General features: G+C 37.5%; 1 protein-coding gene across 1 annotated transcript; it reads left to right on the forward strand.

The window, feature by feature from the left end:
- The first annotated feature begins 2758 nt into the window (after positions 1-2758).
- Positions 2759-19414, forward strand: plppr3a (phospholipid phosphatase related 3a). Its single transcript, XM_051097090.1, has 8 exons — positions 2759-3134; positions 8245-8348; positions 11097-11282; positions 11532-11661; positions 13838-14033; positions 14530-14587; positions 16454-16627; positions 17366-19414. Exons 1-8 carry the CDS (start codon positions 3107-3109, stop codon positions 18680-18682), a joined length of 2193 nt encoding a protein of 730 aa, XP_050953047.1. The 5' UTR covers positions 2759-3106; the 3' UTR covers positions 18683-19414.
- The last annotated feature ends 293 nt before the right edge of the window (positions 19415-19707 follow it).

A 19707-nucleotide genomic window follows, 5' to 3' on the forward strand; every position in this document is an offset into this window, starting at 1 on the left:
TGAGCTGGTCCCTCACCACACATTTAAACAGCACTTCATATTTATTTTAAGTACATGGCCATATGAGATGTATTTTGAAGCGAGAGCTGGTAAAAAAATCAATCATGATACAATCATGAAGTGCTAGTCCATAAAATCAACCTGGGAGACCAGAGCGGCATATTTGGATGCAATAATTAGGTCAGTTGTCAGAATACAAACCGATCCCAAAAGCATTCAACTGAGATGAATCCAGAAAGGTCTTTTCAAAAAAGAAGCTCTTGAATACTTTGACTTGGAGAAGCTGCAAGGTTCAGCAGCACCTCATCCTCCATTTTGAGTCTGTAATGAGTCTGTATGAAATTGATGAGAGCGTGAAACATGTTGTGAAGGCAGTCAAGCCACATAGAGTGTGCGACTAATTGGCCAGAGAGGACGTGAGGAGTGAGGCTGAATGGCTGACTGATGATTTTATTAACTCCCTGCAGCTGGGCCCAATCCTGAGGTATAGGAGGACTGCCCAAGAGGCCTCATACAGTCTCCTGGGAAACTAACGGTAAGCGCGTTGCTGAGACGAGACCCCCTATTCTTCTACTGTGGGAGAGGGGGGAAATAGGGGGAGGAGCTGATTTTATTTTTTACCCCTTGCTTCAGTGCTCTGGTATGGCACATTTGGAGCAATGGAGCACAGATTTTGCAGTGTAGTTTTGCATTTGTGTTTGTATTTAGTGTCCTATTTCTTGTCAGTTAACAATGGATTTCAGTTATTTAGAGATACGTTACAAATCATACAAAAATTACTTGTTTTCCATTTTGAATTAAATACATTTTATATATTTTTGTGGGAAATGGTTGTAATAATGTCTCATTATTAGGCTGATATTGTAAAATCATTTCTTCCATAAATGTGACCCTGGATCACAAAACCAGTCGTAAGTAGCACAGGTATATTTGTAGCAATAACCAACAATACATTGTATGGGTCAAAATCATCGATATTCTTTTATGCCAAAGATCATGTTCCATGAAGATATTTTGCAAATTTACTACCGTAAATATTGATTAGTAATATGCATTACTAAGAACTTAATTTGTACAACTTTAAAGGTGATTTTCTCAATATTTAGATTTTTTTGCACCCTCAGATTCCAGTTTTTCAAATTGTTGTATCTCAGCCAAATATTATTACAAAAAATGTACCCTTATGACTGGTTTTGTGGTCCAGGGTCACAAATAGTTAGTCTGTTTTGTAATTATTATTGTAAATAAATATATTATTATAATATTTAAATTGTAATGTTTTGTCTGCCAGTGTGGCGTAAGGAACATACAGGATGACATTTTGTTATCACAAGAAACTCATAAAATAGAGACCCCCGTTTAAACCATCATGACTGTCATTACAGTTTTAAAAAATATTACATATTTTAATCATTTTATTAAAAAGGCATGTTTTGTTCCAAACTGAATAACTATGAAAAATAAATGATAATTGTAACAATATTATTTACCTTAAAACGTTTTTTAAATTAATAATACTATAGTCATTAACATTAATATGTTATTAATCAATGTTAATAAATTAATAACATTAACATTCCACTGTTTATCATCTCCAACATCCTTATTTGTCAGTGATTCACTGATTTATAAAAAAACAAACATAATTTTCTGGTATTTATTAATAAAAACCAAGCCTGAAAAACCTGAAAAACTGCATCTGAATCCAAAAAAATCATTTATGTAGATATATTTATTAAATAAATGAAAATTAACCAAATTAACCCTTATGAAAATTAACCATGGTTTTACCACAAATAAACAAAAAAACGTGCATCTGAAACAAAACAAAACAAAAAAAAGCATTTACATACATACATTTATTAAATAAACATATTTGCTATTTAACTATGGTTTTACCACAAATAAACAAACAAACAAACAAACAAAAACTACTACTAAAGTTAAACCATCCTAACACTTTTTTTTTTTTTTTTTTTTTTTTTTGCTACACTAATCATGGTATTTGTAGTAAATGTGGTTATACAAATGGTAATTAATACGGCAAAAAAAACAAAAAAAAAAACAACACAGATACTACAGTTTTACTACAATAAAACCATGGTTAATTTTCGTAAGGGATAGGATGAGGATATGAGTATGTTATGTCATATTTAAATTCTGTCTTCCTAATAAAGCTAAAGACTGAATCTGAAATAGGGAAATGTTGAACAAAATTACAAAAATGCTGCAGAAAACACAAATTAATCCTAGACCAGAAACACTGATGGTCGCCCTATGATTCTTGGAGGATGCGAGATTCACTCAAGCGCGGAGCGGGCGTGCGTCTGCGATGACGCGCTGACATGTTCTCAGTGGAGGCGTGCTGCGCCATGTGCTGCTGTCCGCTTGTGACGGGAAACATACCTAGACACAAAGGAGCGCATGGTCCAAAAGCAGCCCCACCCGATACAAATAAACAAAGACCCTAAACTTCATATTTGTGTAACGTGGGTCCACGTAAGATAATTGGTCCGTATCTAAAAGTAGAGATGCAGCATGATGGAGCAGTCGATGCACATGCACAAAGAGACAAGCGAATTAACCCTTGCGGTCGTGAAGGGAACTCCCGTACAATCTGTCGCGTCTCTACATCTCTTTTGTTACACATTACGGGTTGATGAGTGGAAATAAGCGGGGGTTAAGATGCTCTCCGCGTGTTTGTGTTAAAAAGGGCACCGCCTCCTCCCTCATTTCTGTCCCCTCCCTCAAGAAACCCCCTTCCCAGTAGCCTTTTGTGTTCACGGTGCCCTACACAGTCACCGCATTCCTGTTTCGTTTACTACCCGCTCATCCGAAAGGTCTGTATTTGAGATCCCCATGAGAAAGTGGCCCGATTGCGAGGAAATTACTCAAATCTACTTCTGGGACTTTGCTACGTTGAGGAAATAGAAGTGGAGTGTCCAGCTCCATTCATACTTTTTTTATCCGTGCACTTACCTTCTGTGGACAGGGGGAAGTGAACACAAAGATAGTTTGTACAAGCGTGAAATGGATTAAGTCGCATTGAGGAAAGCTGGAGCACCACAGACGAACCAAGCGTCGGCGAAGGGGTCGGAGGGAGTCGATGAATTTCCAACATCAACGAGAAAGAGGTGAGATATCAGTGTCTGATGGTGACCGAGCCTGTTCCTGGGAACCCTTAAAAAGCAGACATGCTGAAACCTGACATGCACAATCAGGATTTAGAAGCGGGTTGGTATATTTATTTTCTGAAATGCACATTAAATATAAAAAAGTTCATTTTTAGCATTAGGCTGGCTATTTCTGTACGACATCCCAGAAAAATTCATGACACCATTTCAGGAGAGGAGAGAGGTGTATGTGAGATGGTAACTGACCACGAGGACATTTTGAAATGCCAATTCTGCGAGAGGGAAAAAAATAATAAATGAAAATATAAATATATTACTTTAAGCAAGGCTTTCTTATAATATGCTATATGCGCTAAAAACAGATTAAAATTGTCCCGTGAAATCGTGTGTGCTCTATTCAGCACAGATGACCCCCTTCATCCTCCTGTAATGTTACATCTCGGTTGCAGCCATGTGTAAGTGCACTGCTCAGTCACAGCAGTTTCAGTACCATGTAGTGGACAGCGGCGCAGCTGGTACAGTAGATCAGTGATTCAAGGGTGGGAATTGTAGGGGGGCGGGGGGTGTTCGGACAGAATCTTGACCCTCCCCCCTCCCACACAGAAAATAGATTTAAAATAGATTTGGGGGGGACTGGGGCCCTAAAAACAATCTGTTAGTTTTCATTAATAATAAGATACATACACATTTCATCAGAATTTGTAAATGTTTCAGTCACCAAAAAGTCAGATAAAAGTAAACCAAAGCTAAAAACATAAAAGTGCGCTAAACAGAAGCTCAGGATCAGAAGTTGCTTTCACCCAGCAAGTAACCATAGCAACAGTACTATGTAGCTCAAGTTAGACATGGAGGAAGCATAAAGGTCCATTCACACCAAGGACGAGAAGGATAACTATAAAGTTGTAATAATCATTCAATAATCTAGTTTTATTAGTCCATAACGAAAACGGAACACAGAGGAATGATACTGAGAGTGTTTTTTTTTTTTTTTGGATTAAAATATCCAAAAAACACTAGAATATATTTTGCTGACTTGTGTACTTATATTATCCCAAATGTTTCACGGAATGTTTAAATCCAGAGAAATAAGCAATTTTACCTAGTGTAACAGACTGTGTCATTGCGTCGCCTGCCAATGATGTCATACACCCTTGATTTTCTGGTTTTATTTTGTAGAAATCATGGAAACCTCAAAGGCACTTTAATATGTTATGCATTTTATTAGACATGTTACGAACACACAGAAGTAGCATTATAACTATAGTATCTAGTATGATAAAACAGCACTGCCTTTTCCTACAAGACCGGAAAAAGCGGAAACGGTCGATTGTGGCCTAATAAAAGCTCTACTGCATTTGAGCCGTGTATCACACTCATCCTTCATTAGCAGTCACTCCAGCATCCTTGTTTCGCTTCCACGACTTTCAGCCCGACCCACTTCATACTACAGTGGCCTTAACAAGTCTTTAGTACATTAGCTCATTCATGGACATGATTTCTGCCCGAGTATCACAGACTGTATCAGCTGTGGGAATGAAGACAACAACTCCCGTGATTTTACACTATGCCTTCGTTTCTTTGTTTGTTTTGAATATGCACCCTCTAGCAGTGAGAACTTACATATTGTGTTTTTAACAATAAAACCATAATGGAAAAGGTGTTTTGTTTAAAATGCCTGTAGGATATTGAAGTCAAAAGTAAAAATAACAAACGCACATTTCTGAATCTACATAATATGCAAACATTATACACAATATAAATATACAGTAAGAAATAAAAAAAAATCCAAAATTTAGAGACTTAAAGGGATAGTACACCCAAAAATGAAAATCCTGTCATTAACCCTTAAAGACCTAGACAGCCACCCACGGTTAAAAATAACTATTGTTCTTAAATACCGCTCATCCAATCTGAATGCTTTAAAAAGTAAGCACTTGCTTGGGGAATGTTGTATGTAGACAAAATTTTATTTGGAAGTGTAAAACACCCAAATACAACTTTCTAAAGAAAAAAGTCCAAACTTCACCAGTTTCTGTTTGAGTACACAGTAAAAAACCAACAATTGTTGCTTGTGATTTTCTTAAAATTTTGGAAATTCATTCATTCTTAGAGAAGACAAAAGGAAAATTGGGACTTTAAATGAACTAGACTAGACACCAAAAACTAAATTAATTATTGCGCAAGTACATTACATACAAAGTGAACAGATGTGAATTTGCACAAATTGGGTAATATTTGCCTCAATCACACCTTCCGCACAAGTTTTAAACTCGGCACAAATTTCAGCTCGAGCAGAAAATGTGCATGACACATTGTAATATTAGTTAGATGCTATTTATACTACTTAGTGCAGACATTTTATTTTATCCTAGTGTTTGCAGACTCTCTTTCAAGTTCTTTTCCAACATCTTTTTCCAATGTTGAGTCAAGAACAGGTACGATTCTGTGCCGAACACTTCAATGAGTTGAATAATCTCTCACTTTCTCTACATTTAGTCTGTATTTATTCAGTACCAACTTCCCACCAGCTCTGACATATTGCTAAAGAGACTCACAGACCAACTTGATTGCTGCTTTATTGCTAAGCTCCTTTTATTTGCCAGCCAATAGACTCCTTGACAGCACAGACTTGAGTCTGTTCATTCCCGACTCTCTCCTTATCCCCCTCTCTCTTCAGAGACAAACAAAGTTGCGCTGGATAAATAGTCCCCTCTCCCCTGAAAAGAGCCTTCTTTGTTTGTGCAGTGTGAGGCGTGGAAGCCGATACGGCCACCATGTGTCACCCAACTTTCATTAGCTGTCCGCCTGGAGAGAGATGAGGCTATTCAGCCTATTGCATGCTAAGTCAATACTGAATTCCACAAGGTAACTCTAGTAAAGGAAGCTTAGTCACTAATCGGTTACGTAGGCATTTTTAGAACTGGACATTTACAGTGCTAATAATTACAGCGTGGGTTTTAATCTGATACTAAGCAGCAGTATTGAATGCTGATATTGACTGGCTATGCAGTCTTCCTCATCAAATACCACCACAATGCTGTAATATCACCCAAAACCATTAATCTCAACATTTCTGGTTGGACTGCAGTTGTTTGTCATAGAGCTCTGTTTCTGAACCCCTTGAAAGCAGTACCGTTAGACATTGCAGAACATCTTGAACAGATGATATTTTGTGGTCATGGAATACAAATTACTCTCCTTGCCGACATCAGAGGACCCAAATTATTTTTAGTCCCCAAAAAACAGTGTATTTTATTACATGCATGAAGATATGGTTGATGAGCCTTTTATCACAGCCTACTTTGCTTTCCAATTGTTATCATCGCTTCTGAAAAAAAAAACTGTATCACATAAAAAAAATGTTTTCCAAACGCAAAACAAAAAAAAACTAATTCTCTGAAGGCCAATCAAAAAATAAATAAATATGCATACATTGTATTTGTTTGTTATACTCTGTCATTTAAAGTAAACTGTAATGAGACAGATATAAAATGTGTAACTTTATCCCTAATGAGGCTTTAATGGGTGTATTAGTTTTATATTCCCTGTGTCCACCTATCCACATCAGATGCACAGAATATATGCATGCTTAGCAATACAAATTACAAGCATGACAAGTGATCCATTTACTAGGCTACTTAGATCTTCCGAGACCATTTGAGGTTGAGCCAAATAAAAGTTGCAGGATGTTTAATACCACAAGCATAGGCACAGATATATTTATCTTTCAACAGATCTTAGTCAGGGTAAGGTTTGAAAAAAAATTTTAGTAGGCAAACATTTTTAAAAAAGCTGTGAGTTGTGAAAATTATGTGAACCTCTACACAGTGTGTGCTGTGTTACATTCAGTTTGGCATCTAACCTGATTAAGATCTGTAACGTACAGTTGAATTCAAAGGTTTACATACACCTTGCAGAATTTACAAAATGTTAATTATTTTACCAAAATAAGAGGGATCCTACAAAATGCATGATATTTTCTATTTAGTACTGACCTGAAAAAGATATTTCACATAAAAGATGTTTACATATAGTCCACAAGAGAAAATAGTTGAATTTATAAAAAAATACCCTGTTCAAAAGTTTACATACACTTGATTATTAATACTGTGTTGTTACCTGAATGATCCACAGGTGTTTGTTGCTGTTCACAAGTCCCCTGTTTGTCCTGAACAGTTAAACTGCCTGTTGTTCTTCAGAAAAATCCTTCAGGTCCCACAGATTCTTTGGTTTTTCAGGATTTTTTTGTATTTAAACCCTTTCCAACAATGACTGTATGATTCTGAGATCCATCTTTTCACACTGAGGACAACTGAGGGACTCATATGTAACTATTACAGAAGGTTCAAACACTCACTGATGCTCCAGAAGTAAAAACGATGGATTAAGAGTCAGGGGTGAAAACATTTTGAATTTGAAGATCAGGGTAAATTTCACTTATTTTGTCTTCTAGGAAACATGAAAGTATTTTCTGTAGCTTCTGAAGTTACGATATTTAGGCAAAATAAGAAAAATGTACACATCTTCATTCTGTTCAAAAGTTTTCACCGTCCGGCTCTTAATGCGTTGTTTTCCTTCTAGAGCATCAGTGAGTGTTTGAACCTTCTGTAATAGTTGCATATGAGTCCCTCAGTTGACCTCAGTGTGAAAAGGTGGATCTCAAAATCATACAGGCATTGTTGGAAAGGGTTCAAATACAAAAAAAGAATTTGTGGGACCTGAAGGGTTTTTCTGAAGAACAGCGGGCAGTTTAACTGTTTAGGACAAACAAGGGACTCATGAACAACTATCACTAAAAAAAAACCACAACTGTGGATCATTCAGGTAACAACACAGTATTAAGAATCAATTGTATGTAAACTTTTGAAAGGGGTCATTTTTATAAATTCAACTATTATTTTCTCTTGTTGACTATATGTAAATGTCTTTTATGTGAAACATCTTATTCAGGTCAGTACTAAATATACAATAACATGCATTTTGTATGATCCCTCTTATTTTGGTAAAATAATTAACATTTTGCATATTCTGCAAGGTGTATGTAAACATTTGACCTCAACTGTATCTATTAAATATCATGTGTTTGATCTTATTCTGTTCTTACTTTCAGATTTTACTCGGCCAAACCCCAAAATGATGTCTCCGAAAGACAAGCCGAAGAAAAAGCCTCCCAAAGACAGCATGACACTCCTGCCATGTTTCTACTTTGTGGAGGTATGAGCTCACTGTGTTTCAGTTGTCATGGTGAAGCTTTGACAATCTCTACAAGGCTTCTTCATCCTGCCGTTGAACTGCCTAAAGAATAACTTGACATGTTACGCACCACTGGCTTATCTTATGCGGAGAGTCATCGGCATAGAATGCCATTTACATGTCACTTTGAGTTACAATATAATGACGTGATGAAACATATGAGCCTGTAAAATGAAATGTGGATCTTAGCTGTGTAACAAGTGATTTAAAATGATTTACAAATATGAAGTTGTCACAGAACTGATATTTAACACCATAGATGGCATTTATTTGACATGTAGTGAATCATAAGCGGCATACGGGAAAGCTCAACCTCTTATCCTGTGTAGGTGATGTCAAGTACATGTTTTAACCAGGGTTAAGAGGTTTGAACAGGATTTCAGCAAAGGATTATTTGGGCTTAAAATGCTTTATTTCTATTCAGTGAGAAACGTGAAAGGAAAATGTAACTAATTACATCTCAGAGGTTGCATTAGGCTGTAACATTGTCTGTCGTTTTAATGGACAGGGTCTTAAAAATTCTGTCATAATCTATTGATTTTGATGAGAAAAAATGAACAGAGACTGCATCACTTTTCATGTTCAACACCACACCCAGCAGTGATGGCAAAGAAAAAATAGGCTACTTTTGATATGAAACAAAGTCTCAGATTTCAAATTCTGTTCATTTCATTAGGAAATTCAAACAATAAATACCGTTTTGGTGCTCTTTAATGTGGCGTGATAGAACGCTGTAGCTTAAAACTGGATACTCGCCTGTGCATAATCAAATGCATAGCAAAACAATCTTGACAGTTTCATTTTTGTTCTGGATCGCGCGCTCTGTTGCCACAATGGAGCGCACTCGCCACCAGCTGGACAGGGATGGGAATTAACAATTACAATTTATAATAGATCACCCTCTTTGTAATCTGTCAAAATGACGGACAGTTTTTGGTTAATGTGATCTCTGTTACTGGCACGTTATGATATTTACTTGGCCATTCATTTGGTAGACACTTTTATCCAACTTACATTTGAGTAATACAGTAACTGATTTACCATAAGGTGGCAACAAAGACCAGAAGTGCCCATTATACAAGATTTCAGTCATTGTTCAAAATAGAAACACTACGACAGGAAGGGATAGAGGATAATGAGAGAGTAGAAAAAGTGAAGGCATACAATATACACATTTTAAGATACTTAAGTCACACTTAAATTGCCAGAATACCATCACACTTGTCTGAATGTGTTGTGTTAAGTCAGTTCCTCTCAAGTTCACATAGGTATTTTAGTTAGTTACCACAGGTGTAGTTAAACATTTCTATGAAAATTAAAGGGATAGTTCACTCAAAAACAAAAATTATCTCATGTTTTAAGCCATCCTAGGTGTATGTGACTTTCTTCTTTCAGACGAATACAATCAGAGTTATATTAAAAAATGTCCTGGCTCCTCCATGCTTTATAATGGCAGTGAATGGCTGTTGAAATTCAATAGTCCAATAGAAGTCCAATAAAGTGCATTCATCCATCATTGAAAAAAGTTCCACACAGTTCCAGGAGGTGAATAAAGTCCTTCTGAAGTGAATCAATGCATTTTTGTAAGAAAAATATCCATATTTAAAACTTTACAGACCATAATCTTTAGCTTTCGCTGCCGTCTGCATGTTTAGGAGAGAGTGGCATTCCAGCTGATGACACAGGACTGAGTTAGAAGTACAAGATGAGGATTTGTAAAGGAGAATGTCAGAGGATTTCAATATAAGCCAAGAGGAGACTAGAGACTAGCATTTTTTTTTTTAAGTTATATTTTTTGGCCTTTTTTGTGCCTTTAATGGACAGGACTGTAGAGAGGTGACAGGAAAGTACTGGGCGGAGAGAGAGGAGTGGGGTTGGCAAAGGACCTCGAGACAGGATTCAAACTTGGGTCGTCGTGAGCACATGATATGTCGGCACACTAACCACAAGGCTATTGGCGCCGAGCAAGACTGGCATATTCTCCCTGGAGCCTGCGCTACGCCTACATCCTACGTCATCTGCTGAAATGCCACTCTCTCGTGAATGCACAGACGACAACAAAAGCTAGAGATTATGGATTATAAACTTTTAAACATGGATCATTTTCTTACAAAAACACATCGATTCACTTCAGAAGACCTTTATTAATCCCCTGGAGCTGTGTGGAGCATTTTTTATGATAGATAGATGCACTTTTTTGGACTTCTATTGGACTATTGAATCTCAACACCCATTCACTGCCATTATAAAGCTTGGAAGAGCCAGGACATTTTTCATAACTCTGATTGCATAGTCTGAGAGAAGAAAGTCATATACACCTATGATGTCTTGAGAGGGTGAGTAAATAATGGGGTAATGTTCATTTCTGGGTGAACTATCCCTTTCACTTTTGATAGTCTAAAAAAGTTCAAAAAGAAAATAATAAAAAGTTTGAAGAATGTATTTTTTTAAAATAATAATAATTATTTGATGTTTATACTTTTTCACACAAATGTTATATTTTGTTATTTTAAGCCAAGGCATTCATACATTTTTGAGCTTGGCTTAAGTGTTCAAATATTTTTGGGACCACTGTATGCCTAAAACTGCTTGCATGAATAGTTCATAAATGTGTCCATGCAGTAAATATTGACTGATTCCTCGCTCTGTAATCCTCTCCTGTGCCACCTTTCCCATAACCCAACTATTCTTCTTTTTCTTCCCTTTCAGCTGCCAATAGTGGCATCCTCCATGATCTCTCTTTACTTCTTGGAGCTGACAGACATATTACAGCCAGCCAAAGTTGGGTTCCGTTGCCATGACCGCACACTGAGCATGCCCTATGTGGAAACGGGAGACGAGCTCATCCCTCTGCTCATGCTGCTCAGCCTGGCCTTTGCTGGCCCTGCAGCGTCTGTGAGTGTTCATACTCTATTCATAAATGGCCTAACCTATTTATCTCACTGTTGCTACTGTGAATATTACACAAAATCCTGTTACTCTATTCACTGATGCAATGTGGACAGTAACAGCATGGCCAGTGAACTGCATGGTCAAGGACTGAGTTTTAACATCTTGCATAAAGCATAATTAAACACTTGACAGATTGGATTTCTGTAATGTTGCTTCAGGCAGCTCTCATTCTTCTGTGCGTTTTTGGCTTAGATCATGCTGGGTGAAGCCTTGATGTACTGTATGCAGTCTAAACTGAAGATTCACTCTGGTTCAGAAGGGAGTATAAACGCAGGAGGATGCAACTTCAACTCCTTCTTACGCAGAACAGTGCGCTTTGTGGGTATGTTAAAAGATACTTAAGCGCTGAAATGGGAAACTGTACAATTAAATGATATTTAGTCTGGGGTCAGACATATTTTTAAACATTTTTAAAGAACACTCTTATGCTCTAACTGTTTTTGATTTTAATATATGTTAAATGTATTTTATTTTCAGCAGTCATTACTCTAGTCTTCAGTGTCACATGATCCTTCAGAACTCATTCTAATATGCTGATTTGGGTTTAAGAAATATTTTTTTTATTATTATCAATGTTGAAAACAGTTCTGATTAGTATCTTCTGTGGAAACCGTGAGACATACTTTTTTTAGGATTCTTTCATAAGTAGAAAGTTCAAAAGAACAGTGTTTATTTAAAATAGAAGTAATTTTTAAAATTATAAATGTCCAAAAAAATCTTACTGACCCCAAACTTTTGACTGGTAGTGTAATAATGTATTAATACTATAAGTTAAACTTTTATTCTTGCATGAAATAAATCTTCCATATCTATTTTCACGTTTAACAGTTATATTTTTGTTTTTCCGCCACTGAATAAAAAATAATTACAAAAAAGTTTTGACTTTTTTCTCAGCATCGTGAGATATAAACTCACAATTGTGAGTTATAAAGTCAGAATTGTGAGATATAAACTCGCAAATCTTTTTTCCCCCTCAGAACTGGACTTCATAACTTGCAATTGCAAGTTTATATCTCACAGTTTAGAGAAATAAGTCAGAATTGCAAGATACGAGATGTGAACTCTAAGAATTTTTTTTTTTCACGCAATTTCACTTTTATCTTGCAATTCTTACTTTATAACTCGCAATTGCAAGTTCACATCTCGTAACTGTGACTTTTTTTCTCAGAATTGTGATATAAACTCACAATTCTAAGAAAAAAGTTTATTTCTCGCAATTTTGTGTTTATAACTCACAATTTTGACTTTACATCTTTCAAGTGCGAGTTCACATCTCACAATTCTGACTTTTTTTGTCTCAGAATTGTGAGATATAAACTCACAATTGTGAGTTATAAAGTCAGAATTGTGAGACATAAACTCTTAATTTTTTCCCCCCTCAGAACTGGACTTCATAACTCACAATTGCGAGTTTATATCTTGCAATTCTTAAAAAAATTGCAAGATACAGAAACTCAATTCTGAGGAAAGAAGTCAGAATTGTGGGTTTATATATCACATCTCTAAGAAAAAAATATTATTTCAGACAATTTCAAGTTTATGTCTTGCAATTCTGGCTTTATAACTCGCAATTGCGAGTTAACATCTTTTTTCTCAGAATTGTGAGATGTAAACTAGCCATTAAGTTATAAAGTCAGAATTGCAAGATTTAAACTTCTTTTTTTTCTCCCTCAGAACTGGACTTTATAACTCGCAATTCCGAGATTATGTCACAATTCTGTGAAAAAAAAAAGTCACAATTGCAAGATACAAAAACTCAGTTCTGAGGAAAACTAGCAATTGAGTTATAAAGTCAGAATTAAAAAAAAAGCCAGGATTGCAAAATGTACACTCATAATTGCAAGAAAAAAAAATGTCAGAATTGTGAGATAAAAAAGTTGCAATTACCTTTTTAAATTTTTTATTAAACGGCCTTCTATAATTTTATAATGACAAATCTACACAGATATTTCAGGTGTGTCTTAGTCATTATTGCATGCATTACTGATTTTATTTCTGAGCTGACTCATAAAAAACCATCCCACAACTGGTCAATAAATATGCTTTATGATTACAGAAACATTCTTAAGTTGACCTGACAACACACACACACACACACACACACAAATCTAAAACAAATTTCCAATATTTGGAACAAAGGAGATTAAGGGTAAAGTTCAAAAATACAGTGTATGCACGTAATTAAAATACATATGCAAATAATACATATTTGTATGGTACTAGTATGGTACACACAAAAATGCTTTAAGTGGTATTCGAGGAGAACAATTTGACGGTCCACTAGATCTCTTATTCTCAGTGTTAATACTCAGGAGTTGGGACCTCTTCTGACATTCATTATTCATACACTGACAGCATTCAGACATTTTTAAAGGTTTTTCTATTTTGGTAGAAGCATATGGTCGAGTGTTGGCTACGTAAGACTCACACAGACAAACAAAAACAAGTCTGGCTCTGTTCACACGGTTCCACACTGACAGTTTCTCGTCCCCTCGCAGGTGTTCATGTGTTCGGGCTGTGCGCCACTGCATTGGTGACTGACGTTATCCAGCTGGCCACTGGCTATCATGCTCCCTTCTTCCTAACCGTATGCAAACCCAACTACACGCTGCCGGGCGTGGCCTGCGATAAAAACCCCTACATAACCCAGGACATCTGCTCAGGCCGGGACCAGTATGCCATCCTGTCAGCAAGGTGAATACACACAAACAACACCATGCTTTCTTACATATGCCATTTTGTTGTTGTGTTACCTGATTTGCATATTATATTTGCATATATACATGCTAAAACACATAGTATTGTTCATTTGGATGCAATCCAAATGTGTTGTATATACAATGTGTGGACCTAACAGGATGAAAAATAGATATTCTTTATGTTTATTTCAAGATTTTAGTTTCTATCCCATTGCAGTGTTTCCCTACAAGGATTACAAATGGATTTGATTCTCTTTTAGCCCCAAATCCTTGTCAGGTGAACACACAAAACAAGGAAGCTATGAAACAGATATGAAATGGTGTTTTGCTCACTGAAGCACAGTACTTTTCCTCCTGCATCTCTTCCTCGGCTCATTTACATTTCTTCCTCACATGCTAAAACTCTCGGCTGTGCTCTGTGATAATTCAAGTGATGTGTTACTGAAGTCACTGACACTTTTTCCTCTTTTTGTCTGTCTCTGTGTTATCAGGAAAACTTTCCCCTCCCAACACGCCACTCTGTCTGGCTTCGCCGCCGTCTACATCTCGGTAAGCATTTCTTTTTACTTTTCTTAGGGAACTTTGTTTTAAAAATGATCTGACGCAAAATACTTGTAATTTGAAAAACCCTGCCACTGTGATCACTGAGCTAGCACTGTTATTAGAAGGATCCAGCATCAGCATTAAGTGGCGCAGAAACTTGTCAACTGCTGATTGACCTCTGCTGATTTCCTAATAAGTGCAGAATATATAGGCCACAGCCAGCTTGGTGTCTCGCAGCCGTAGAGTCTGAGATGCTCATTAGTCTTCTTTTGTTAGCTATGCCTCGTTGAACTCAATGTGTGATTCAAACTGTTAATGAAGTCATTCTCTCTGGATAGTTAAGAGACAGTCAAGCTGCTGTAACTACATTCGGAGTATTTTAGGTAGTTCTTATTGGAATTAGTGTTATCCTGTATGTGTGTCTCAAAGATCAAACTTAACCATATCAGTAAAATTAAGTGGCTGAACTAAATTTAACCCTTAGATTCTTTGATTAAAGTATCACTATTTTTACTTAACTAAATTCTAAATTATATTTTAAAAATATCTTATGGCATATGGAATAGAAGGGAAATTATGCTTGGACAAAGTCATTGAACAAGCTTGATGAAATAAAAACAACAATAATCAAAAAGAAACAACCTCTATTAAAGGAATAGTTCACCCAAAAATGAAAATTCTGTCATTAATTACTCACACTCATGTCGTTCCAAACCCATAAGATCTTCGTTCATCTTTGGAACACAAATTAAGATATTTTTGATTAAATCCGAGAGCTTTCTGATGCTGCATAAACTGCAACACAACTACCACATTCAAGGCCCAGAAATGTAGTAAAGACATCATTAAAATTGTCCATGTGACATCAGTGGTTCAACCGTACTGTCATGAATGGTGGCGGAGCCTGACACGGAAAAGAAAAATAGAGGGTTTACATTTACATCACAGTTTGGTCAGTGACCCGGATGCGTGGCCATATTGGCGATATTTGGATGTAAACAACAGCATGGATTGCACGGTTCATGTACTATTGAATATGCTGTTCTGCTAATTTATGCTGTCCAAACCATGGAAAAAATGTGTGGAAGCTGCTAAATCATATAGAAAAGAACAGGAAGGATTGCAATATTTTGACAAATTAAAATTAATAGGTGGTAAATATACGTATGAACAGTATTAATTAAGATATTAGCCTAATATTTCACCTACCTGTCTGGAAATGATGGGAACAAACACAAATGTTGTCAAGATTCTTGCCCTAGAAATCCTGGTTCAGTTTGGCCAACCACAAACGCCTTTTGTTCCTCAGACAGTTTATTCCACTCTTCTCCTTGATTTGTTATCATTTTTGGCAGTCCAAAAAAATACTCCAAATGTTTTTCCCGTTCTGACCGATTAGTACATCCCAAAAACATAACAATAATTGATCATTTTTTTAAGCAGCAATAATCAGCAAAAATGGCCAATTTGGCCAATTGATGACATCGTGAGAACACTCTATAGTTGAATAAAGTCATTAAGTAGTCTCATAGCGACATAAAACTATGGTTGAAGCACTGATGTCACATGGACTATTTTAACAATGTCCTTACCACCTTTCTGGACCTTGAATGTGTCTTTCAGGTCTTTCAGGTTTGGAATGACATGAGGATGAGTAATTAATGACAGAAGTTTCATTCTGAGTGAACTATCCCTTTAATTTTATGGACTTTAAAGCCAAAGAAGTTTAAAGGAAAACTTTAGGGTTTACAATGAAACATCAGCTTGATCAGAACAACAGAACAGCGAAACCCACATTTTTTTCATTTCATATTTATGAGGTTTTTACCAGAGCAGTTGTTTCATGTTGTGAACTTATGTTTTTCCACTCAGATGTACTTCAATGCCACCATATCGGACAGCACCAAGCTTTTGAAGCCTGTGCTGGTGTTTGCGTTCGCCATAGCAGCAGCCCTGGCAAGCTTGACCCAAATCACCCAGTATCGGAGCCACCCGATTGACGTCTACGTGGGCTTTGTTATTGGAGCTGGCATTGCTGTTTATCTAGTAAGTCTTCGTTTTTAGAACAACTTTTGCTTTGACAGCTAGAATTTTGGGTTGGCAGAGGATATCAAGACTTATTTATCTTCCTCTTTTCACTGTTTTATAATCTGCCGACTGCAAGCTCTATATTTAGGATTTCCTTTCTGTTAGAGGAAGAGAAATCCTGCAGGATTCATCAGGAACAATTTCACAGCTCCTTTTCACTCTCTCCATGTCATCTCTTTGCTTTGTCTCTTTCCTCAGATATGCTTTTGTGTTATAATCTCTCTGGGTTAAAACAATTTCTGAAAAAATGTCATTTGTATTACAATAGTAAATAAGTAAAAGAAAAAGTCAGCAGAAAAAAAACGTGAAAGTAATAAAACTTAAAGAGATAGTTCGCCCAAAAATGAAAATTATGTCATTTATGGGCCTTGAATATTGTAGTTGTTTTACTGTCTATGCAGGGTTAGAAAGCCTGGATTTCATCAAAAATATCTTGATTTGTGTTCCCGAAGATGAACAAAGTTCTTATGTGTTTGGAACAGCATGAGGAAATTTAATGCAAATGAGAACCAACTCTCAATTATTAATGGCCAGTGTTCTAAAATGAACTGTTCAGTAAGCACATTTGAGTATAGTGTGCAAATACATTTAGTGTATGCGTTCAGTCTAATTAGTTTCTCTCCATGAGGTAAAAATCTCTGATTAATTAGTGGAATTTCATTAACCTTACAATAACACCTGTTTCTCACACTCCAGGCACTATATGCAGTGGGGAACTTCAGGTCCAATGAAGAGTCCTCCCCCAAGCCACTGAAGCAGCCACCTCCTCCACAAAAAGATCCTCTGAGAGAACTAACACAGCGAGGCCACGACTCGGTGTACCAAAAGGCCCATGCTTCTGAGAGCAACGATGAGTTATCGGCCCCGGCACATGTTGCTGGCCTGAACCGCAAGGTGCGTCGAGAGAAGGCTTCAATGGGCAGCCTGAAGAGAGCTAGTGCAGATGTCGAACTCCTGGCTCCTCGCAGCCCAATGGGGAAGGAGACCATGGTGACCTTCAGTAACACACTGCCCCGTGCTAACACCAATGCTATGGAGGAGCCTGCTCAGCGTCACATGACCTTCCACGTGCCAATGGATTCTCAGCGGTCGAAACAACTGGTGTCCGAATGGAAGCAGAAATCAATGGAAATGCGCAGTCTTAGCTTGAGAGACGAGGAAGAGGAGGAAGAAGCAATTGCAGAAGGAATTGACGGAGTGGAGGGAGAAGCTTCAGAGGATTTGGGCATGCCGTCCTCTCTTTATCCTACCGTGCAAGCTAACCGAGGAGCAACAACAACAGCAGGAGGTGCCAGGGCGATGATGCCTCAGAGGCCTGGCGCCCCGCAATTAGTTCATATCCCAGAGGAAGCCACCAGACCACCACCGGTGTCTCCTAAAAGCGCCACCACACGGGCTAAATGGCTGTCCATGACGGAGAAAGGAGGTCCGGTACCTGCTGCCACGCCAGAACCTCCACGATTACCCAACCAGCCACGAGTTATGCAGGTTATTGCCATGTCTAAGCAACACGGTCCGGGTAGCATCACCACACCAAAGTCCTCCGAGACCGCCTCATCCTGTGCCACCTCCAGCACTGGCTCAGAGTCTCCGTACTACCGCATCCCATCAGAGCAAGACAGAAGCAGCATTGTCACAGTAGACGCTCATGCTCCACATCACCCAGTGGTCCGTCTTTCTTCAGGCAACGGGAACACTTGGGATTGGAGGAGCACCTCCAATGGCGGCACTGAGGTCCACGAGACCAGCCGGACACTGCCCAGGCAGGAATGCATCCGTGATTATCGTCCTATGAAAACAGATTCCCTCTGCTCCTCAACCAGTGATCCTGATCCAGGGATCCTGCCTCCGCCACCTCATCCTGACCTGCTCCTTGACAGCAGTCTCAGTCGAGATTCTTCGCTTCATCGTAAGTCCTCAATCTCAGCTAAAGACTGGGAGCCTGGGCAGCCTCACCCAGAGCCGGACCACTTCTTTAAGAACTTGCAAACAAACAGACCTTTTAAAGACTGAAGATATTACTGTAGGCCAAAGCAGGGACACTACAGACTTTTCTTTGGAAGGAACCCAATGTGAATAATTGTGTTTTCAGTGGATGGCGAGAGAGGACAGCCTTTTTGGTTATCTCACATGGAGCATCTGGGGTGGATTAGTGCGGTGGAGCACCGGAAGGATCACACAGACTTGAGGAGGCCGTTGAGTGTACATGCACAGTCTGTGAGGAAAGATCACCCACAAACCTCAAAAAATGAAATACATAATCTAGTTGTAATTAATACATTAAGAGTTTCTGTTCTTTTTCATCTTCACAAATTTGAAGTACAGAAAATGTTGCCCCTTTCAAGAAGCTAAGTTCTCTTGAGTAAAGACATAACAACATAACCATATTTACATTTGAGGTTTGATTCATACACAAAGACTTACATTGTATTGTACAAGAAGAAGTCGTGTTTTAGTTCTTTACTCATTGGGGACAGTTTTATCCTGGGAATATGAACAGGAAAGCAGTCTCATGACTTTGCTGTGTATGGAATCAGTTTTAAGTAGGCCTAGTCACTTTCTCCTTTTTATACTAAAATATGAAGTACTCTTGCTTGTTTGTACGTGTTGCATGTGTGTTTATTTATGTGTCTTCTTGACCTTGGATGGACTGTTACATATCAGCAGGGATGGTCTGTTTCATTTCGCTGCCCAATGTTAAGGTTTTTGTAACAAACTTTGAAAAATAAAATTGTAATAATACTATCTGCTTTTAATCGGTTAATCTAGTGAATAATCGCTTTGATAATCGCTTTGTGGGAAAATCCTTGACTTTCTCAGACTTTTTAAAAATAAGTGAAATTGTGTTTACTTCTATTCTTCTATATTTTCATAAATGTAAATTCAGGCAGTTTTGGTTTTATATTATAGATATTTTATATTAAAGAGCAGGTCATATGGTATTTTAAAGTGTCCCAATATTGTGTTTGATTTCCCCACAGCAGGTGTAAATGCATCTAAGGTCATAAAACAATGCAATGATTTCAAAACGATTAGTT

The sequence above is a fragment of the Labeo rohita genome, chromosome 2, assembly GCF_022985175.1.
Source record: "Labeo rohita strain BAU-BD-2019 chromosome 2, IGBB_LRoh.1.0, whole genome shotgun sequence".
NCBI classification, from domain to species: Eukaryota; Metazoa; Chordata; class Actinopteri; order Cypriniformes; family Cyprinidae; genus Labeo; species Labeo rohita.

Excerpts from the sequence above, each read along its gene's own strand:
- plppr3a (XM_051097090.1), top strand. The coding sequence starts at position 3,107 with ATGAATTTCCAACATCAACGAGAAAGAG. Across the intron at positions 11,283-11,531 it reads TTGCTGGCCCTGCAGCGTCT|ATCATGCTGGGTGAAGCCTT; the intron begins GTGAGTGTTCAT and ends TTTTTGGCTTAG. Across the intron at positions 16,628-17,365 it reads CTGGCATTGCTGTTTATCTA|GCACTATATGCAGTGGGGAA; the intron begins GTAAGTCTTCGT and ends CTCACACTCCAG.